The following is a 23,594-nucleotide window of genomic DNA, read 5'->3' as shown; positions in this document are numbered from 1 at the left end:
TCACTTCCCAAGTAGGGGCCTACCAATTATATTGATTGGTAAGGCGCGATATTCAAATGCAAATAAAGTTCTGTGGCAGGTGTGGTTTCGATCAATAATTCCTACATGATAAAGGGCTTTTTTCAATATGAATTTTACCTCATTACACTACATTATAATACAACGGGCCAAATAACAACATGGCACCACAATTTAATGTACGGGGCGCGCGTTTCTGCCGACGAAGTATCATGAAACTAAGAGTCCCACTGAAGTTCAGCGTCTTTTTCGTCTCCAATTTCCTACAGCTAACCGGGTTTCATGTAAGGGAGCGATATATAAGAATGTGAACAAGCTCAATGTGCATGGGAAACTAAGGAACTGACAGCCGGCAAAAGTTGACTTTTCAAAAATAAATCCTGTTAGCACTTTGTCGAAATTGAAATGGATGAAAATCAATGAGCCGTGTGCAGCTACAAAAATGGGTTGTTGTATTCAAATGGGTATAACTTTAGTTTGCTGTGAGCAATTGCAACAATTCTTTTTTTTATTTAGACGTGTAGAATTTGCTCTTTCCAGTGGTATTTTTATTTTTAGCAGATTCCGTGCAGATCTTGAGTTACAGCCCCTCAAACATGAGTTTACTTCTTTTTGACTCAGCCTGTATGTGCTTACTTTGGTGTTTAGGTGTTTAGCTGACCTATACTTTTACTGTGTAAATAATAGAAAAACGCCAAGCAGTGTTTAAAAATAATAACCTTAAACACTTGGATTTACAGTGTACCCTATGTAAAAAAAAACTAATTAAATACCGGTAACCCGGCAAACACAACGTTTTAAAAACGTTTTAAATAAGTTATATTTTGGCTTTTGGTTTAGGTAAAAGCGTTTTCATAACATTAAAATGTATGTCGGATTATATAAAGGTCATGAAAACGTTTTAAAACATTTTGTATGAAAACACACTCAACAATATTTTAAAATGTGTTCAAAATTGTATTGTAAACTATTTTTGCAAACATTTTTTGCCAAATATTTTGTCAACACTTAAATAACATTATGTTAAAATATTTGCACCCAGCAAACACAGAAATGTTCTTAAAATGTTTTTTCAAAAACGTTTTTTTTTTACATTTAAATGTCAGGTTATATAAAGGTCATGAAAACGTTTTTAAAACGTTATTGCAAATATTTTGGGCAAACATTTTTCGCAAAATATTTTTCAACTCCCAAAATAACATTCTGTTTAGAATGTTTTGTATCAAGTTTTCAAAAATGTTTTTGGAATGTTATTTAACGTTATTATACCCTTTATATAACCCGACATTTAAACGTTTTCTGTAAAACATTTTGTGTTTGCTGGGCAGTAGATTATCAAAAAATGTTTTTTAATGTTATGAAAATGTTTCATACCCTTAATATACCCTTTATATAACCCGACTTGTAAACGTTTTCGGACAAACTTTTATAATCTTTTGTGAATGATGTCGAAAACGTATTGTGTTTGCTGCATGGGAATTTTCCACAAAAGGGGTGTAGATTTCAAATGGAGTCACTCATTCAGGCCCAATTTTATATTTTATCAAATTTTGTTCAATTTCTCCTTTGTTCCTTTGTCTTCATTTAATACTTTTTCTGAGTACGAGTATATTAAACATGACGACCCAGATTTACCGTCGCGAATCATAGAGAAGGTCAGAGAAAGTATCACAGTTTAATTCTTATACAAACTAAATGAGCTCCTACCGTCTCTTCAAACAGGTGTAACTTTCCTATAACCAGGGGTTACCATGACAACTGGACGCCATTTTGTTTACTGTTTACAGGCTAAACATCAGATAGCTATATAATGCACTATAATTATATGCTAATGCAAAATCGTGAACGATCATATTTAATCATTAGGACTAATGACACTCTATGCAGGCCCGTACGCATGATTTTTTTTTTTGGGGGGGTACTGATTTTGAAAAAGTGGACTTTTTTCCAAGGGGTGCGATTTTGTGAAAAGTGGACTTTCTTTCCCAAATGTGGACCTTTTTGACCAAAAAGCGTAAAAACCTGATTTTTTTTTTGCTTTGTTAGACTGTAAAATGTAATTTGAATTGATATACATAGGCCTACAGGAAAAAATAAGATGAAACTTTCAGTGCTGTTTTTTAATATTTCTTAATTTCTTTGTTTTTAGGCAAGAAAGCACATCAACATTACGGTACTATCGGCAGGGGAGTAAAACTTCCAGAGTTATGTGCGCTTCCGTAAGTCCACATGGCCCCTCAACATGTATACACTTAAGTTGCGTATAGTTTCGTATAGTTTGGTAATGTTTTATACATGTTCAGGTGCCAAAATAAATCTTTCACAACCTTTCATGATGTTTTCACCCTGGAACATGTATTAAACAGTATAAAACCCTAACTTGAAACTATACGTAACTTTAAATGTTGAGTGGCCAAGTGGACTTACGGTCTTCTTGTGCACAGGTCTTCATTTAGGCCTATACCTGTAAAAAGTGCATGTCGTCGATGGGCAGGAAATGTACTTGTGGCCCTTGTACATGTTTAAAACAAAATTGCCAAGCGGTTACATAGGAGGTTTTGCTTTAAACATGTTCAGGGTCCAATGACACATAATTATGAGGCTTTTCCTGCCCAACGATGATGTGAAAATATATGTCACGTGCAATGTTAAAAATAGTTTTTCTTGGCGGGGAGTTAGCTGGAGTTGCAAGTTGTCAGAACATTTTAAGGATTTGTTGATAAATTTTCATCAGCGCGTGCAAAAAAAGGTTCACGGAGTTCGCCACTTTGTTATGCTAATATGCCACATTTAATATAATTATATACACCCCGAGTCAAAAAGATGTTTACCGAGATTTTTGTGAGAAATCCATTTATGTGATTTAAAATTGGCACAGCTGTTAGAAAGGTTATATCATGCTGAAAAAAAGAAATATATTTTTTGGATTTGATCAACGCTATCCAAATCTACATTATTGGATTACTTTGTTCAAGTGTGTGTAGATTTGATCAATGCTATATCTCCAAATCTACACACACTTGAACAAAGTAGTCCATTTTTGGAACTGCATGCCTGAAGTAGAAGGTGCTCATTCTAAATACTACATTTATTACTACATGGCACAGGCGCAAAGTTCAATTGTGAAGAAGCCATCGATATTAGGCCTACACAAACAATGGAATTGGTTCAGCAAATAGATTCATCTGGTTTGTTGGTAAACATTATATGATTTCATTTGAACAAAACCAAAAATTTGACTCACTTTTGACGGTTTCGCCTATTGTGGTCGGTAGGCATCGTCAGAATGATGGTTGTTGATCGATCCTTACTTTCGGTTGGACGTATCCCGACTGAAGAAGGGTGTATTATCGGGAGAGGCTCATACACATGACTAAGAAGAATTCGAGAATCCATTTGGATCAGAAAACGAGCACCCAATGTCATGAACAGAGACGAGGGACCCACTTTTTATCATTTTTTTTGTAAACATCTTTTTGATCACACTTTTAACTGTATATACTCTATGGTATGGCGAACTCTGTTGCTTTGACATACGGTATGCGTGTATAAAATATTTTTGAAAAAAATAGATAAAAATGGGCCCTGTAGACAAAACAAAATTATATTAAAGAACGTTACTTTTCTTTGTTATAAATTTGATTTAATATTAAATTTCAAACTTCCATTCTAAGTTAGGAATTTTAAAAAAGCAATGGACATGCCCATGTTTCCGTCACAAAGGGTATAGGCCAAAAAATGTTTTAATTACAAAATAAAAGCGTCTTTTTTTTTAGAGTAGTTTACTATAAAACAACAAAAAGTACCAGGGAAGCAGTTTTAAGTTGTCTACATTGCCGTGAGAAGGTTCATACTGTAAATATGATTTTGCCGGCAATCGGCATTGTTTGCCTTAAATTTGACAAGTCTCACTGAATGATCAATATAATTGGATATCAACCTAATCAACCTCTTTTTTTTGCGTCAAACTTCTCATTAAAAAGTTTCAAATCATGGGCGAACATTCCAGAAGCTGGAAGAGAAGTTGCTCCGGAAGAGCTGAAACAAAAAAAGACAAGTTTTGCCATGGTTGTTGGGAGTCGAGTTATAGCTCAATCGATAAGGCGTTCGACTATGGTGCGAGAGGTTGCGGGTTCAAACCCTGGTGGTGCCTAGTACGCTCTCGTGAAAAAAAAATGAGTTAGCTTGAAATTCCCCTGGACAAGGAACTTACTGCTAATTTGTCTCGTTGTAACCCGTACGAAACTCGGGGAGCTGATCCTGGTAGCGAAGGTTATTTGTGGAATGTCTAGGGTGTGCGCTCTTGAAGCTGCAAAGTCCCTGAATTGTTGTTTAATGGTTTATGGAATGATGTGGGGCCGTAGTGGTCAGCGACAACCTGTAAAGTGTGCTGAGGCTTGTGGATCAACGTCTAGGCGGTGTGCCTGTGCGTAGCGCACTATAAATCACTGCGCTTTTTTTGGGGGGGCATGGCATAGTGTGATCACAGACATCACAGAAATGTCAGTTTAAAGTTTGCCCCAGGAAAGTTTGTTATTTCATGCACGCTTTGCACTCCATACGCATAAACACGCGCTCTAAAACACACACACACATGGCCCGGATGCAACAAATAGTACTCTGTGGTTTAATAATTATTGCTTTAAAATCTGCGAATCAAAACAAAACACGTGACGGCAATAATTTCGTCACCTGTTACATCTGTATTGCAAATTTGCTTAACATTAAAATGATATTAGTTTATTTAATTAATAAAAAAAAATTACAAATTACAAATTAAAACACAACATACCGAATTGTCACCAGTGTCGGCTTTAGAAACAACGCCACTTCTTTCATCTTCCTTAACTTCTTCAGAAATCGCCATCTTTGTACAAATAGTAAAATTCAAGCACCGCTTTTAAATGTTTTTAGGACACTGTTGGCATCAGCTATCCTTTCTGCACATAAACAACACAACATTTCGGTGAGAACATACTCATATGTTACAGCTTGCAAACTTTACATGATCGTTTTCTAGGATTTAATGTGCACGTTATACCTGCGGCTTAGCTTAACCCGCGATCCGCGGGGGTGGTAACTGCTCACTGAATCTAACCGACAAACTTATAAAAATAGATACATTTTCCACAAATTTCAAATGTAACTTTTACGTACATTCATGTCATGTGTATTTAATGACTTGAGGTACCAATCAGAGTAGCAATAGAGCATACTTTCGTTCCGCCTTTTCGTTAGCATGGTTAGGGGCTGTGCAATCATTATCTTTCCCCCGGGGTTGGCAAATTTCAAAATGGCTTGCTTAAAATGCCACCCCCTCCCTCGGCATTCCACAAATAAAATCTCCCCTCCCATCCTCATACACATGCCAATTTTTGGAACCTATTTTAGAAACCTTAAATGGTTTTATTAAATGCGACCGCAGCAAGTAGGAACTTTTGTATCATTTTGGGCGTATAATATAGAGGGGGGGGCATAGATGCCAGTATACGTTTCTGTATTGTTTTCCTATAAAGCATTTTTAGAGCGTCTTATTTAAAATGTACCCATGAATGTGAGCGAAAATCTCTTTCCCCTTTTGACATGCCAAAAATATCTTGCTCCATCTTTCGACCTACCAAAAATTGCATACCTGTACCCTTTGCCCACACTGCAAAAACAAGTGTTTATATTTAAACACCATATTGTGTTTATCAGAGCAACACTTAATAAACACATAATTCATGTTAATGGTCTAACACTAATGTTCATAAATTAACACTTGGTGTTATATTACAAACACTAATGTTTGTAATATAACACCAAGTGTTAATTTATGAACATTAGTGTTAGAAAAATTAACATTAGTGTTAGAAAAATTAACATTAGTGTTAGACCATTAACATGAATTATGTGTTTATTAAGTGTTGCTCTGATAAACACAATATGGTGTTTAAATATAAACACTTGTTTTTGCAGTGCAGCCAAAAAATACTTGACTCCTCATTTTTGTCCTACCTGGTGGAACAGATAAAATTTTATTCTTGTACAGCCCCTTATGACGAACTGACGCGACGATATCAAAATCGGATCTTGATACAAATGTCAGAAAAACTACTCTCAGTGGTGGTCTGGTATAATTTCTCATGGGGAAATAAAACACCAAATTTGAAATTTTAGGTCACTGATCGCCTCAAATCGAGGATTCACTTTTAAAAGTAAGTCTAAAGATTAAGTTTACTCTCTTGAGAATATGATTTTTCTATGGAATTTCCTTTTTATACTTCAATGTTTTCAGGCAACATCAAATGTATAAATAACCTGAAAAACATATTATTTTTGATTGACACAGACATTCGCCGGGAGTTACTATACAGTAAGTTTTTGATATTGTAAAAAGTTTGAAAGTATAGAATGCATGGTATTTTGTTAAGTTAACCAATAGCAAATTGACTTCAGAAGGACCATTTCGGTGTATTTCAAATTTTCATATATCTAATGGATACTCATTATTCGTTTGTTCGTTCGTTCATGTGTCAGTGTTTCTACTTCAAAACAAAACTTTTAATGGGCAACAATTTGCAAGATGTTATTTAGGGTAGCTGCAGGTAATATGGGACAGCAGGTAATATGGGACACCTGTTTTCATTTTAACAAAAAGTAGCTTTGAGAAGGTAAACACTTTAAGTTGATTTGTTAAGTGTTTAGAGACATCAATTGTGCTTCTAGAAATGCAGTTTTGGAGTCTGTGTATCAAACTCTTGGAAATCAATGCCAAAAAGAGTGAAATTGCCCAAAAAATTATGTCGTTTTTTTTGGCCTGATATAAAATCAATGACGTCACATTTTATGATTGTGTATCCAAAAACTCTGGTACTGAGGGGGCATTTGTCATTTTTTATTATCTTTAGGTGATGGGTTAAGCTTATCAGCAGGTAAAATTCCACTGACAAGTGGCACTTTCCTTTATAAATGATTATTTTCTCTGATTTTCAACTGAATGGGTGCAGGTAATATGGGACACATAGGAAATTGTGTGCATTGTCAATGCGAAAAGCAAAACTATTTAGAAAATTGAATTTTCTTGTAGAAATTTGCATTTAACATTCAAAATCATGTAACAAAAATGTTTTTAGAACAAAAGTCTAGAGTGATTTTCTGAACTTTTTGATTTTCACCATAGAGATAACACAGTGTCCCATATTACCTGCACATGCAGGTAATATGGGACACTTGACGATGACGTCATTTTGACGTCATAGCGTCCAAACAAACATAAAAACAAGGTAACATTGCCTGTTTTATTAATCTTAAAGGACAGGTTGTTCATCATAACAATCTCTTGTGGGCATATCTTCTTTAGTTTTTATGCAAATAAGCTAAACGTCCTTAATGGTCCCATATTACCTGCAGGTACCCTACCTGGCAAATAGGCAGACCCGTACGTAGGATTCTTTTGGGGGTGCTGATTTTGAAAAAGTGAACTTTTTTCCAAAGGGGGGCGATTTGGGGAAAAGTGGACTTTTCTACCCAAATTTGGGCCTTTTTGACCAAAAAACATATAAAAAGCCTGATTTTTTTTTTTTCGCTACGCTCGCAAATTCTTAAATTTTGGGACTTTTGTATACTTTTTGCAAATTTGGGGAGGTGCGGTGCTACCCCCTCCCCCCACCCCCTGCGTAAGGGCCTAATGATAGGCCCTACGCTACCAAAATTATATTATCCGCGTCTTCCTTTTGGGCCAATTAACATCAAAATGTATTTTATTTTCATGGCTTCAAAAGCATGAAAAAGTGATTTTCAATTATCAGTAGGCTATTCCAGCTATGGAAGACATGACTTTTAAAGGCCCATTCAGATTTTGGTACCTTTGTCATTGTCATAGACGTGCTAACATTACCTGCTAGTAGTTCAGCCGAGAGCCGCGTATTAAAGGCAACATAAGACATCTTACATGCATCTGTAATTTATATACTGACAGTATAGCTACATGTAGCTTCAACATGTTCAACTTTGTCAATAGGGCCTAATGCAGTTTCCTTGTTTTTTGCCCAAATTTTTCGTTTTGAAAATACCTAATGACAAATTTAATGACTTATCTTTCACTTTTAAGAGATCTATTCACAATTTCAATTGTTTTATACTTTTGCTGGGATCACTCATTGGGACTTTAATATTCCACATCCATCAACATGGACAAACACTATGGCCCACAAGAGCCTCATCCCAATGACATAGTCCAATAACCTCAATTACATAATCATAGTGCAACATTTGACCTCAAGTTGCAGAATATGAGTTTTTGTACCCAAATCTTCAAAGGTCATTCAATGAATGTACAATTGTATTGGGGTTTAAGAACTGTTCCCCTGATAGATGAGCATGCTGTGGATCCTAGTGAAAGTATTGTGGTGAGGTGAGCTTAGTTGTGATTGCGTGTTTATTAGAGCACACCACCAACGTGTCTTTCCCAACAACAACGTCGTTAGGTACGACGAAAAACAAGTGATGGCGTGATTAGTTATGCGCAGACATTACAGTGAGAAGGGGACGACGGTCGCAAGTACTTTACAAAATACTTTAAACTTAGATAGCAACTAGGCCTGTACAATCAATAGAATGCTGTCAGTAAAATTAATACTACTTCATCAGCACCAGTATCAGCAGTAGATAACAAATAGGCATACACTATAATGAACAGAATGCTGTCAATCAATATGAATACAAGCAGTACGTATAAGCTACTCCATCAACACCAGTATCAGCAGTAGATAGCATTTAAGCCTACATTATATCAACAGAATGCTGTCTATCAATATAAATAATACAAGCAGCAAATACTACTTCGTCAACACCAGTATCAGCAGTAGACAGCAAATATGCCTACACTATATAATCAATAGAATACTATCAATCAATATAAATACAAGCAGTAAATGCTTCATCAACACTAGTATCAGCAGTAGATAGCAACTAAGCCTCCACTATAGAATGCTGTCAATCAATACAAATACAAGCAGTAAATTCATCAAAACTAGTATCAGCAGTAGATAACAAATAGGCATACACTCATCAGTAGAAATGGTGTCAATCAATACAAATACAAGCAGTAAATACTTAGAGAATAAAGGTATTGTTTTTAGCCGCTGGAGTGTATCTATGCGTCTCATATAACACGGGCAACATCATTATTTTAAGTAAAACAAATAAAAAAGTCATTAGTTCAAAATATGCCTCCAGAAGACACGATGCGTGCATAAAACACAAAAGAAAGCCCCGGGGAAAGTTGAATTGATATTGATTGACTCATTTGCTTTGTACTAGTTCCATGCTAGTCCTGCAGATGCGTGAAAAAATACTGTGCATTTTTTCGGAAAAGCACCAAATTTGGTTCAGTTGTAACTTTTGATGTTGTGAATACATGTGGAGTAAGGGCCAAAATTATTTCCAAGATGGCCGTCAAATTCCAAATGTCCGCCAATGCGTAAAATAACAACTTTTTGCATCTTCTTGGTATTCAATTGTGCTTACTTTTCACCTTTTCATAGCTGTTTACCGTAGTAAGGCACAATTTGATGATTTGACCTACTTTTAACATTCAAATCCAAAATGGCCGCCAATTATCAGATCGAGGTCAAATTTTCAAATTCGTCGTATAACCTTTATAATAGACTCTAATTAAAGCTCTGATCATGCAGAGTACAATGTTGAACAGTACAACTACACGTAATAATGATTTGACCTATTTGTGACTGTCAGATTCAAGATGGCCGCCGATTTTCAACTAGGAAAGGTCAATTTTTTCAAGTTGTGTTAGAGCCTTCAAAACTTTTTGCAGAAAACGTTTTATTGTCGGGGTATAAAGGGTATAAAACGTTTTAATAACGTTCTAAAAACATTTTTGAAAAGTATATAGTTGACAAAATATCCTGTATTATTTATGTGCATGTATTTGTTGTTGTTTTCAGCTAAGGCAGCGGCCATTTGAAAATGACGGCCATCTTGAAAAAATAAACCGAAATTGTTTAGTATTGCTACATTGTATATTACTATATTAGAACAATCAGAAAAAATTTCTACTGGCATTATATAGTGCTCTAGCTGCAGAACAATTAGGTCGAATTTGAAAATATGACTTCTGTAAACTGACAATTGGCGGCGATTTTGGAAAAAAGTAGGTCAAATTATCAAATAGTGCCTTATTACGGTAAACAGATATGAAAAGGTGAGAAAGTAGCACAATCGAATACCAAGAATATTTAAAAAGTTGCAATTTCACCATGGCAGCCATTTGAATTTGGCGGTCATCTTGGAAAGAAATAATTTTGGCCCTTACTCCAGATTTGTTTAGCACATCAAAAGCTACAACTGAGCCAAATTTGGTGCTTTTCCGGAAAAATGTACATTTTTTTTTCACGCATCTGCAGGCCTAGCATGAAACGAGTATATACAACGCAAATGAGTGAATTCCCCGGCATTTCTTTTGTGCTTTATGTACGCATCATGTCGTCTGGAGGCAGATTTGAATTAATGACCTTTTGTGAAATCGCCCTATAGAGGCCCTGTATGTTTTTATCGATTGGCTCCAAACAAAGGATTTGAACCGGTGTCATTCACCGTAATCATGGCGCAGTGCAGTCCATTCAATCAAATGTTGTCATCAACCTTTTGATCGTAGTGCATTTGTTACATGTGTGAGACGAACTGTCGCGGTAGATTGCAATCATGCTTTTGTTAAATGCATTTGAGAAGTTCGCCATATTTACGGTACGATACGTCATATTCACAACCTCTATAAAAAGGTATCAATGTATTCACTCTATACGACTCTGGCGAATTCAAGGAATATTAAATGGCGTATAGGGCGATTTCATGAAAGATCATTAGTTCAAATCTGCCTGCAGAAGACATGATGAAACAAGTACAAAGCATATAGTCAATATCACTTCAACTGGGGATTTCCCCGGGGGATTTCTTTTGTGGTTTATGCACGCATCATGCCTTCTGGAGGCAGATTTGAACTAATGACCTTTTGTGAAATCGCCCTATTGTAGATCGAAGTCGAAGCCTTAGTTGAAACCTGTTTTTGTGTGCCTCACTCAAATATCACCATGATCACACTTTCCAGTATCGTACTTTTGTGACAACGACAGAGCGAGTTTAGCTATTTCAAAATATATAACGATTATGGCACCAATATTGCATTTACTAGTGTGTTGTCATCACGGCCATCTTTTATATCAGATTATGTTGACTGTAAATGTAATCCTGTTATACACTGAATATCTTGCTGCCATTCCATGGAGTGGCACCGTCAACCATGGAACATACCGTCCGCGTATATTTCGTCGACGTGAGAGGCGATCGGCACTATTTCCTAATAGCTTTACACCGGCACCAATTCCATCAAGAAAGACATGCCCGTGCAGGTAAATAAAATGTGTATGTAGAATTGTAGATGCTCTTTGAAGTAGGCTGTGTAAGCGTGTGAGGTTTTTGTTGGGGGGGTCCAAAGCAGTGGCGTAGCCAGTGGGTGGCCGGGGGCCGGTCGGTGCCGCTCATCAGTGCCGTCGGGTCATCTTAGGCCGTCGGTAGACGACGGTCTTTGGCAAAAAAAAAATTGGGGTCAACAATAAACAATTTTGTGTGTACATGTTGAAGAAACAAAGAACATGTAGTTCAAATACCTCAAATCTTGTATATGACTCTTCCTTTTTGGCTGTTTACGTTAGGACCGTTAGGACATTGAAGGATATTGATATATAAACCTAAATGCGCTTGGAAAAATTTTGTAAAATTTCAAAAAGCATGCGTAACAGGAAGTTACCAAAAGCCGAATCTGGATTCGGCCGTCTGCCGAATTCATAACGATATTTTCATATATCCCTTCAGTATTTTATTTTTATTTTCTGATATTTTTTGTATAACTATAATTGGACAATTCCCACTTCGTCCAATCCCATTTGTTCCAATCCCACTTAGGCCATTCCCATTTGGTCCAAATCCCACTTGGTCCAGTCCCAGGTAGGCCATGTCCCACTTAGTCCATGTCCCACTTAGGCCATTTCCCACTTAGGTCATTCCCACTAGGGCCATGTCCCACTTAGCGCCAATAAAAGGATTAGGGATTAATCTAATGTGATAATCACAACCAGGCACATGTAGCTTCCACGAGTGCAGAGACAGAGAGAGAGAGCCCATCCAGGCTCAGTGCACCTTAAGGGCACACAACTATGAATCAACTGGCGTAACTACCTCTTTCTCTCTTTTGTTTTTTTAAGAAAAAAAAGATCACTTTCCTCACAAGGAAGTGAGGATAACACTACTAAACAACTACTACTAACAACTGACTTGCAGAAACCAATCTAACAGCTTATGTGAATGAAGACACTGTTGGTTTAGAACACTCAAAATAGGCAATGTGCCAACAGTCAATAACATCAACAGTTCAAGAGTCTTTTTGTCTGCAATGACAAACTGACATTCAACATGAATGTAAAATGGTTCAAAGTTCAAAGAAGTAAACGTCAGTTCCAGAGTTTTCTTTTAGAATTCCAAATGACATACGTAAATCAGTTCAAAGTTCAATGAAGTGACCATATAGGAGGACACCGATGATGGATTAATGTCATAGTACACAGTGACCTGTCCATTTAGTTTAACACATAGTCTTTCAGGTGCTCAGGAAGTTTGTGAGGGCGCGCGGAACGCCTTTGTGTGAGCAATGGTGGCATGATCTCAGGGCCAACCATACTAGCTTGGGGGATACTTTCACTAACCTCACTGCTGTTACCGGTACATGGATTAGACTGTGCAACCAAACCGGAGGTATTGCTGGAGCTATGACCGCTATCGCGCAAGGGATCGCGAGGATCTGACTCAGAACTGGGGTGCGAGTGATTAGCATTCCTGGGCAGGGGTTCACAAGTAGCAGGTGTGGACAACTCGCCAGGTATGAAAGGAGGCTCTGGAGGAGTACATTCAGGGACCACTTCAACAAACTCGGAATCCTCGGTGGGTGGAGACGACTTGGGAAAGGGACGAGAATCCAGGTCAGGATAATACTGGACCTTAAAGCACTCAGATTTCTTGATACGATAAGAAGTATTCCGAAGCTGAGAACCCACAAATTTGCGGATGTTGCACCATGGGCCTTCGATAGTAGTGACTAAGTAGCGATCTCTAGCATGAGATTTCTTGCGATCTGAGTAGAGGTAGACAAGATCACCAACCTCCAACTCTGCTGCTGGGGAGGCAGAGGCTAATGGGGCCTTTGAATGAGCACTGTGTGGGTGGTTGGCTTTTCGCAAGGCATGCTGGGCCTGAATCATTTGACAATCAGTGAAAGGAACCTGCTCATTGGTAAACTGGTCTCGCTGAAACCACATCTCACGGGCTGAAAGACCTCGGGATCTGATGCGAGTATTAAGGGCTGCAGTAGCAATGGCAAGTGATAATGCTGTAGCCGGACCACCTGTAGAATCTTGTCTGAGCAACTCATCTTCAAGCTCACGAATGGCTTTCTCAGCAACAGGATTCTTGTTATTATTTTTAATACGACCGATCTCAATCGTTAGATGGTAACGTGTGAGAAGTTTGTCATTGGCGAGTCGAACAAACCCTGGTGCTGGGTCAGTACGAATGACTGCAGGGGGGCCATCAAGTGGACGAAGTTCAATGCACAATTGAATCAGGGCATCACGCAACGTGCCATGTTGTTCATTCTCGACAATGCAAGAAGCTGTGTAGGACGTTGAGGTTTCGCGCAGCACAAGGACTAGCTGGCGGCTACGCTTCAGGATATCAGCTGCAAAAGAAATGCCAACTGCATCGGGAGGGTCACTTGAGGACTGCTCGATCAATGTCTTAGGGGCATTGGACAGAGAAGCACACTGGTGACAAGTTGATGTCACTTGATCAATAGCCTTGTCCATATCAAGAGCATAAAAGTAACGCTGGGTCACCAAACTGAGCTGATGTTTGGAGGATGGTCAAGTTGGATGTGCAGGGCAGTGAGAAGACCATTTAAGACCTGTCTGGGAACAACAATACAATCGCGAGTTGGGGACAATGGTTGATCACGACGAACAACAAGTAGGCCATCTCTAGCGATAGATGCAACCTGCAAATAGCGCTTCACATCTTTGACAGAAGTAGCTTTCTTTGAAGGGCGAGTGCCCTGAACTAGATGAGCATGTGTTCGTCGCAGATCCGGGCATTCCTGCTGAATAGCATGCCAGGCTGCTTTGCTGGCAAAGGGAGCTTAGCTTTCCCGGACAGAATGTCATGTGCGGAAACACGAAGGACAGTTGCTTCCTCTTCACGTTTGATAAAGGAGCATATTTGACAAGTGGGCTCAGTGCAGTCAGGGGCCTTACGACTAGCAAAGTCTGAGGGTGTGTTAGCTGATCCTGCAAGATGACGAACAGATGCTTGGAAACGACTGACAGTGGAGAGGAATGTGGACACGCGAGGACTGGCTGAAAACTCACCCCGGCAGAGCTTTTCATATGCCTGAACACAAGGTTTGCTGTCAGTGAGGATACATGTCTTGTGTTTGGACTGAATAACATAGGGACTGAAGTGCTTGGTGGAGGCAGAAATAGACAGCGCCTCAATTTCGCAGGGTAACCATGTTGGCTGTCGATCACGCAATTTAGCACTGAAGAACCCGGCGAGGAAGAGTTTGTCATTGCGGGAAATATACAATGTCGACCCAATGCTATGTTTCTTCACGGATCCATCAGTAATGATCCAAAGCTGATCATTGGGATGGGGAAGTGTGACTGCCCTAGCGGAAGACAGTGCTGCTTGAGCCTTGTGAAAAGCAGTATGCAGACTATCAGACCATGTAAGCTCTTCAGTTGATTGGTGCCCTGCAATAGCATCATCTAGTGGGGCTACCAGACTGGCACAATTCTGAATGACACGGGCCAGAACCTTGTATGCACCGATGAAGGACCGCATGCCACCAACTTTGCTTGGAGGCGAGCAGCTGGAAAGTGTGGCGATGCTATGGGGGCTAGCACAAAGGGTTCCATTTGACCAAATCCAACCCAGAATTACTGTCTTTTGGGGGCAAATGACTGTTTTGGAAGCAGAAAGACGTAACCCAGACTTAGACAAAGCTTGCAAAACTTGACGCCAATTCTCAACAAGTTCATCCACAGTATTACCACCACAGTACAAGTCATCAGCGAGTTTTGCTACGACACCTTTCTCTAAGAGGTCACCAAGGACACGACACATCAGTTCCTCAAGGGCTGTTTCAGAACCTGGCATACCCATGGCACACCGTGTATACACACGCACCCCACGAAAGGGAGTTGCAACACCACAGTATTTCATGGACTCATGGGATAAAGGGATTTGGTAGAAAGCACTAGTCAAGTCAGTGGCAATCAAATACTTCCATTTGGCAATTGAACGCAATGTTGAGTCCACATTGGGCATTAGAGAGGGTTGTGGCTTGCTATATCTACCGACATCAGCAAATGCAGTAACCAGACGAAAGCCTCCATTAGGCTTCTTGACAAGAAAGGACGGGTTAAGGTATTCGACACACACACCGACATCTTCAGGTCTAGCAAAGACGCCTGCTTTTTCAAGCTGATCAAACTTTGATTGCAACTCTTGGAGTTTATCCTGTGCATACAATGGGAGACGACCTTTGCGTTGGGGGGGGGTTGGACCGGTCCCATATTAACCACAGATTTGAAAGGGCCGACAGCACCATTGTAACCTGGGAAACTAGGGTCAAAAACCTCATCGTACTCATAGAGAAGACTGCGGAAGTTGGATTGCTCACAAGCGCCAAGTATACCATCTGGGTCAAGGGCAACAGCAGCTGAGTAGTTAACCGGTGAACTGGGCTTTTGGACATTGACTGATGCTGTTGCAGCAGTGTGTGGTGGCTTAGAAGTTAGTGATGGTGAAAAAACAGTGTGTATCTGGCCAAGATGTTCATGCTTTCTGATGACAAGTGGCACACCAGTATTGTTGGGAATGCGAACCCTGCCTGCAATACTTGTGATTACATCAGGCTTGGGCCAGGCTTGTTTGGGCGGTAGGAACCTACCGAGCGGGGTATCAACACGGGGCTCAATGGCAAAAGTAGCATCTGATTCAACGATGTCTGCAGGGAGATTTACCTCAACGTATGAGCCTGGCCATATGGTAGTGTTTTGAGAAGGTCCACGAAGTATATGGGCACGACGAACAGTGTGCTGGGATTTGGGGCTCTTGTTGGCGCCATAAGTGATAATTGTACCATCTGTCAAGATGATTTGGTTCTTAGCAGGGCGAATTGCGACATCATTGCATTTCATGAAGGGAATACCTGCAAGGATTTCTTCGTCAAGGTCTCTAACAACTAGACCTTTAAAGACAAAGGAGTGTCTGTCACGAGTAAAGGTGAGGGTTGTTTCCCCAACTACCTTAAGAGGGGATGACCCATCAGCTTGACGGGCAGACTGCGAACTCTGATGAATGGGGCATCCTAATCGTTGGACAGTGTTTTCGCGAATGAGATTACCAGTGGATCCACTGTCAATGGTGATGCGGACCGCATGGTGCTTGTGGAATGCATCTACATAAGGAGACTGATCAACATGAATTCGCAGCGCTGTCTGAACATTGGGCTGCGCACTAAGGTCAGATTGGTCAACAAAGGCGCATGCTAAATCTGAGTCGCTGTCACAATCATCAAGGATGTTAAGCTGACGAGCGCGGGCCAGGTATTTTCTGTCCTTTTCAGGGAGGTACGAGCACTCGCTTAAGAAATGCGCATGGTCATGCCGACCAGCTTGCTCACACAGAGGGCAGGATTTACCAAATGATTTCTTAGCTTTCAATTTAGGCATCGGTCTACGCTGACTACTAGTGCGCATGCTGCGAGCAGCATCGTTTGAGCTCAGCTCATCCAGGAGCGAATCCAGAGCTTGAGAAATTTCGGCTTTGATAGAAGCCAAGGTGCGGGATCTTAGCTCTGTACCGTACCGCTGCTTTACTAATCGGGGCAGATCAGGGTTTATAAGACGCAACCACGTTAACACTACAAAGTTTTCGAGTGTAGGCGTAATCTCCTCATCTTCATCGATGACTTGGTCATGGTGACTGATGCCGCCTCCTTCACGCATGAGGTTGTCTTCGGTGAATGCTACTAGACGCTGGTACAAGTCCTCTGGCCGTTCATCAGGGCCAAGGGTAATATTGTTGAACTCTAGGAAGTGGCCACCTGTTGTTTGGAAGCCAAAATGGAGACGGATGGCTTGCCATATCTTTTTCAGGCTGGTGCAGTTTTTGAGTATTGTATTTCAGAGATAATTGGACAATAGTTGGCTATTTGTCCAAGCATAAGCTCCAATGCAGCATTTTTCTGGACTGCTGTTTTCCTTTGGGCTTCCTGTATGTCCTCACCGTCGTTAGTGAGACCTCGAAGAGGGGAAGTTTTTGACTTTTGCCCCATACCGCTCCTTCAACCAAGTAGGGAGAAAAGCTTGGGTCTAATGACAGTGTATACTGGAGGTTATGTTTCCAGCTTTCAAATGAGTTTATTGTTTCGTTCTTTGTTAGAGGCCATTGCTTCGGCGCACGATGTGTTGTGGCCATTGCTGATTGTTTTTACACTCGTGTATGTGAACCAGAATAAAGCTAATATGCAGCCTTGCAGGCTTAAGCTTACTGTTTTAAGCTTACTGGTCGCTCACAGTCTTGTGAAAGATCACACATTTAGGGTTCAAGATGACCACCAATTTCGTCAGGAAGGTCAGCTGAGAGACTTCAGAGATGACTGGTTTCGAATCCAAGCTGTCACCACGCCAATAAAAGGATTAGGGATTAATCTAATGTGATAATCACAACCAGGCACATGTAGCTTCCACGAGTGCAGAGACAGAGAGAGAGAGCCCATCCAGGCTCAGTGCACCTTAAGGGCACACAACTATGAATCAACTGGCGTAGGCCATGTCCCACTAGGGCCTCCCACTAGGTCCATGTCCCACTAGGGCCATGTCCCACTAGGGCCATGTCCCACTAGGTCCATGTCCCACTAGGGCCATGTCCCACTCCCACTTAGGCCATTGCCCACTAGGGCCATGTCCTCATTGCAATAAGCCCGGTTCACGGTCCACTTTGTTATGTTTTTTTCGTGGCGAAGAATTCGCCATGGTCTTATCGCGCGATAAAAATAGATTCATACTCGACGTACTTCTCGCGATAAAACATTTATCGCAAGATAGGTGTTGCTGTTCCGTTTTTAGTCACAGACAACTATTCTTTCACCAGGCCTACAGACAGACAACAAGAAGGCCGAACATCACCGTGTCATGGATCACGTTGCAACACTTGCAAACACATAATATCTAAATATATCGTGATACCAAAGTGGGATTGTTATAAAAAAATCTAAAGGTGGTCATTTGGTATAACAATTTGAAAAAGGGGTCATTGGAAAGAAAAAAACATTATCACGTCATCGGAAAGAAAATTTCACAATTTTGCCAAGGCACATACTTGTCACTTCTAAAGTCCCTCTCTAAAGTAGAGTGTCCCTATAGAAATTTGTTTTTTTATTTAGACCTCTTTGGATAATTGTACTCCGAAAGTGTAACTTTTTATCTGAGGCATAGATTCCCCTGACAAAAACCGCTTGGCAAAAACAGTTTTTGCCAGCAAAACTGGCTAAAACTATAAAAGTGATTTACGAGGCAAAGAGTACCTCCTTCAATTTCTATCTCCTTACTTTGTCCTACTGCCTCTTTCTCTTTTCCTTTCTGTCTATTCTTCTTCCTCTTCACCAGCCTTATCCTCCTCCTTCTTTCTTCCTTATCTCCTTTTACCTTTCTGTTCTTCTAAATCGTGTCACCTTTTTATGTACAAGTAGGCTTATGTATTGGTCCGAACATGGCCTAAGTGGGACATTGCCCTAGTGGGACATGGACCTATAGGACATGGACCTACTGGGACATGGCCCTAGAGGGACATGGACCTACTGGGACATGGCCCTAGTGGGACATGGACTTAGTGGGACATGGCCCTAGTGGGACATGGACCTAGTGGGACATGGCCCTAGTGGGACATGGACCTATTGGGACATGGACCTAGTGGGACATGGCCCCAGTAGGACATGGCCCTAGTGGGACATGGACCAAGTGGGACATGGCCCTAGTGGGACATGGACCAAGTGGGACATGGCCCTAATGGGATTGGACCAAATGGGATGGGACCAAGTGGGAATGGACCAAGTGGGAATGGACCATATGGGATTGGATTAAGTGGGATTGGACCAAATGGGATTGGACCAAGTGGGAATAAACCCTATAATTTTGTTTTTACATTTCAGTTCCAGTCCTTGTCAAAATTTTGGCGAGTGTAGTAATACGAGAGAAGTCTCCGGTGGATCATTTGAGTTAGTCTTCCAATGCACTTGTGCTGAAGATTGGAGTGGTGAAGTATGCAACGTTTGTGACATTGATGACACACGTGAGTAGAAACTAACGCGACGGACTATATTAAAATGGGTAAGACAAATTAGGGAACAAACCAAAAGATCGATGACGTCCTATAGGCCCGAAACGTAACTAGTTTCGTTTCTCAGCCGACCCCTCCCTCCCTGTCAGAAACGTAATAATGAAATGTTGAAAATGTTGACATAATAATAATAATGACACATTCTTCAGACCGATGTTTTTGTACAAACGTAATCGAGTATTTTTACCCCCTCCCCCGAAACGAAACTAGTTTCGTTTATAGGACGTCATCGATCTTTTGGTTTGTTCCCTTAGAAACCCTGTGCGCATTGTCAGTTTGGACACGATTTATTTACTATCTACCCGATTTGTCTGTGGAACCTGAAGTAACTAATTGATGCTTAAAATGTAAAATTATGTATGTTCTTACAGCTGAGTGTACTTTTAACCGACCTTGTATATTTTTCGTATTTCTTTCATTACAGTGCTGTGTGATCAATGTGTGGCAGGTAAGTATGATGACGAAGATGAAGATGAAGATGATGATGATGATGATGATAAGGATGATGATGAAGATGATGATGATGAAGATGATGAAGATGATGATGATGATGATGATGAATGATAACGATGATGATGATGATGATGATGAAGATGATGAAGATGATGATGATGATGATGATGATGATCATGATGATAATGATAATGATAATGATAATGATGATGATGATGATGATGATGATGACGAGGGGGAGGAGGGGGAGTAGGAGGAGGAGGAGGATGAAGATGGTGAAGGCGATAACGATAATAATGACGATAATAATAATAATAATAATAAATTAAAAGCATAATGTGAAAAAAAAGCGCAGTGATAGTGCGCTACGCACAGGCACAACGGCTAGACGTTGATCCACAAGCCTCAGCACACTTTACAGGTAGTTTGGGTCCGATCCATGCTACCAATTTCAAGGTGTCATTTTAAAAGTAAAAGCTTATTGAATGTATTTTTCCATTCTTTCCTCCTTTTCCATTAGCTTCAGCCTTAGGAATGGAAGACGAATCCATCAGTGATAGTCAAATCACCGCCTCCGATTATCTTCAATTTAACCCGAATTGGGCGCCGCGGTTTGGGAGATTAAATAATCCCAATGGCTATTTATGGCTCACAAACGTAGATGATCCTAATCCGTGGATCCAAGTAGACTTTCTATCATCTGTTAACGTTACGGGCATCATCACGCAAGGAGGGTGTGTTTTGGATCCCTGTTTATTTGGAGGATGGGTATACTATGTACACATTCAAACCGGCGATAGCGTTATCGGCTTAACTTATATCTTAGAAAATGAGTCTCCAAAGGTAAGATCACCATCTTTATCTTAGTCTTCGTCTTCGTTTTTGACATCGTCATCTTCGTCATCATCTTCATCATCATCATCATCATCATCATCATCATCATCATCATCACCTTCATCATCATCATCATCATCATCATCTTCATCTTCATCATCATCTTCATCTTCATCTCTATCTCCATCATCATCAAATAAAACATCATCAATATCACCATCTTCATCTTCATCTTCACTTCTTCATCTTCATCTTCATCTTCATCTTCAATTCTTCATCTTCACCTTCATTTTCATCTTCATCTTCATCTTCATCTTCATCTGCATCTTCAATTCTTCATCTTCATCTTCATCTTCATCTTCATTTTCATTTTCATTTTCATCTTCATCTTCATCTTCATCTTCATCTTCATCTTCATCTTCATCTTCAAATCTTCATCTTCATCTTCATTTTCATCCTTCATCTTCACATTCACCTTCATCTTCATCTTCAATTCTTCACCTTTATCTTCATCTTCCTCTTCACCTTCATTTTCATCTTCATCTTCACATTCATCTTCATCTTCATCTTCAATTCTTCATTTTTATCATCATCTTTATCTTCATCTTCATCTCCATCTTCAGTTCTTCATCATCATCTTCAATTCTTCATCTTCATCTTTATCTTCATCTTCATCTTCATCTTCATCTTCAATTCTTCATCTTCATCTTCATCTTCATCTTCATCTTCATCTTCAATTTGTCATTCATTCGTCTTCATCTTATATCTATATATCTATATCAATATCGTTATCTCTAGTACATTTATGATTATTGTTATCTTTCTTTATATAGACTTTCCTTGCTAACATTGACGCAGATGATCCCAATGACCAAGCCGTGGTACTATTTCCAGAGACAATTGAAACACGATATCTGAGGATTTTCCCCTTGTATCCATATTTTGCAGCCGGTGGTATGCAGTCGCCTGGTATGCGATTTGAGGTTCTCGGGTGCAAAATGTGAATTGTAGACATCTTGACGTATCAAACTTGAAGAAGAATATCGACGTTGAGATGTTACAGACTTTTGAATCGCGCAGTGATACAGTATTCTGAGTTAACATTTAGTTGTCTTATAGAAAGTTCCATTTTTCTGTAAAACTTTGAGATGACGAGTTGTTATCAATTCATTTCAATTCAATTTCTCAACACAAAAAGTCGACAGGTCTTAGAAGACAATGACTTGTATGTAGCAATGTACATGACGTAACATTGTAAACATTCCTGATGACACTTTTTAAACACTTCAACGCGTTTATTTTCGTACTTTACGCGTAAAAGTATACTTAAAATAAACGCTATGACGCGTTAAGAAGGTATTTTTCATATACAAACTATCAACACACCAAAATGTTTATATTGCTGATGTAAGCATGTTTGAGTGTTAATAATTGAGATACCCTTGTTAACGCGTTATAGTGTTAATCGTAAGCAACGTATCCAACACTATTTCGTGAAAAGTATGGAAATAAACGCGTTGAAGTGTTTAAAAAGTATTATCTGGAATTATTTGCAGTGAATAACTTATGAACTAAACATTCGGTATGTTTCTTTGAACCTCCATAATACTAGGGACATAAGAATGAGAGACATGAACACAGAAAAAAAGACAAAGACAGAAATCAAAAGCAAGCGAGAAAGAAAGAAGATAATTCCATTCTTGAGATTAGTGACGGTTTAAAACAATAAATCAAAGAGAACTTAATTTCTTTTATTTTTGTCCACAAACGACTCATGTTGTTTGATCGTGCATATTGTTTGGTTTGGTTTAACGAAAATGCCTGCAAAATGTTTTGGATAATTCTCTTGAACATGTATATAGAAACCACTGGGCATTTTATAGGCATACTGGCGGATGTGGTAAAATGGATCCTAATCAACTGAAATATTGTCCTTGTTGAGGTTTGTCCTCTGGCAGACCCGTATAGGCAGAAATATTGAGGAGGTAGCTTACCCAGCAAACACGAAAGTATTTAAAACGTTTTAAATGAGTTATATTTTTGGTTTGGTTTTGGTGAAAACGTTTTAATAACATTGAAATGTCGTGTTCTATAAAGGTCATGAAAACGTTTTAAAACGTTTTGTATGAAAAAACACTTCAAAAACATTTGTCCCCTGCCAGACTTGTGGCAGACTTGTGGAAGCTTAATCATCAACTCAAAAGTATTTAAGACGTTTTAAACGGGATATATTTTGGGTTTGGTTTTGTTGAAAACGTTTTAATAACATTAAAATATCGGGTTATATAAAAGTCATGAAAATGTTTTGTGTGAAAAAAACACTACAAAACATTTTTTACGTTGTCAAAATGTTATTGTAAAATGTTTTTGCAAACATTTTTGCAAAATATTTTGTAAAACATCTTGTCAACATTTAAATAACATTATGGTAGAATATTTGGCAGCAAGATTTTTTGACAATGTTTTTGAATGTAATGAAAACGTTTTATACCCTTTATATACCCAATAGGCCTATATAACCCGACATTTACACGTTTTTTGTCAACCCTGAAAATGTCTTGATTTGCTGGGTACAGCAAATCACACCACCTCGAACCAAAAACACACCACCAGTGGTATATTGAAAATGATTCAGAATCAAAGGACCCCATTGGTTAGTGGAGTGTCACGTGACGTTTTACTAAATGGGAGTAATGAAAACACCTCCGAAAGGTCGTATTAATCATGCTGCTTAGCAGTTGGTGCTTACTTTTGTATTAAGGTACATATCAAATCATTGA

General features: G+C 39.3%; 2 protein-coding genes across 2 annotated transcripts in view; one reads left to right on the top strand and one right to left on the bottom strand.

The window, feature by feature from the left end:
* Positions 1–4,967, bottom strand: part of LOC140168117 (sodium-dependent dopamine transporter-like) — a 98,202-nt gene extending 93,235 nt beyond the window's left edge. The window contains exon 1 of the mRNA XM_072191423.1: positions 4,811–4,967. Within this exon, the coding sequence (XP_072047524.1) occupies positions 4,811–4,885 (75 nt within the window). The 5' untranslated portion in view covers positions 4,886–4,967. The remainder of the gene's footprint in view (positions 1–4,810) is intronic.
* A 6,065-nt stretch (positions 4,968–11,032) lies between these two features.
* LOC140167227 (lactadherin-like) lies at positions 11,033–23,582 on the top strand. The gene is made up of 5 exons (XM_072190573.1): positions 11,033–11,426; positions 19,340–19,479; positions 19,952–19,975; positions 20,501–20,823; positions 21,648–23,582. Exons 1-5 carry the CDS (start codon positions 11,185–11,187, stop codon positions 21,816–21,818), a joined length of 900 nt encoding a protein of 299 aa, XP_072046674.1. The 5' UTR covers positions 11,033–11,184; the 3' UTR covers positions 21,819–23,582.
* The last annotated feature ends 12 nt before the right edge of the window (positions 23,583–23,594 follow it).

Source organism: Amphiura filiformis, chromosome 13, assembly GCF_039555335.1.
Source record: "Amphiura filiformis chromosome 13, Afil_fr2py, whole genome shotgun sequence".
In the NCBI taxonomy this organism is placed as follows: domain Eukaryota; kingdom Metazoa; phylum Echinodermata; class Ophiuroidea; order Amphilepidida; family Amphiuridae; genus Amphiura; species Amphiura filiformis.
This window is presented reverse-complemented; position numbering and strand designations above follow the sequence as displayed.

Coding starts and splice junctions, on each gene's coding strand:
- LOC140167227 (XM_072190573.1), top strand. CDS start 11,185: ATGGCACCAATATTGCATTTACTAGTGTGTTGTCATCACGGCCATCTT. Junction 11,427..19,339: donor AGAAAGACATGCCCGTGCAG/GTAAATAAAATG, acceptor TTTACATTTCAG/TTCCAGTCCTTGTCAAAATT. Junction 19,480..19,951: donor TTGTGACATTGATGACACAC/GTGAGTAGAAAC, acceptor CTTTCATTACAG/TGCTGTGTGATCAATGTGTG.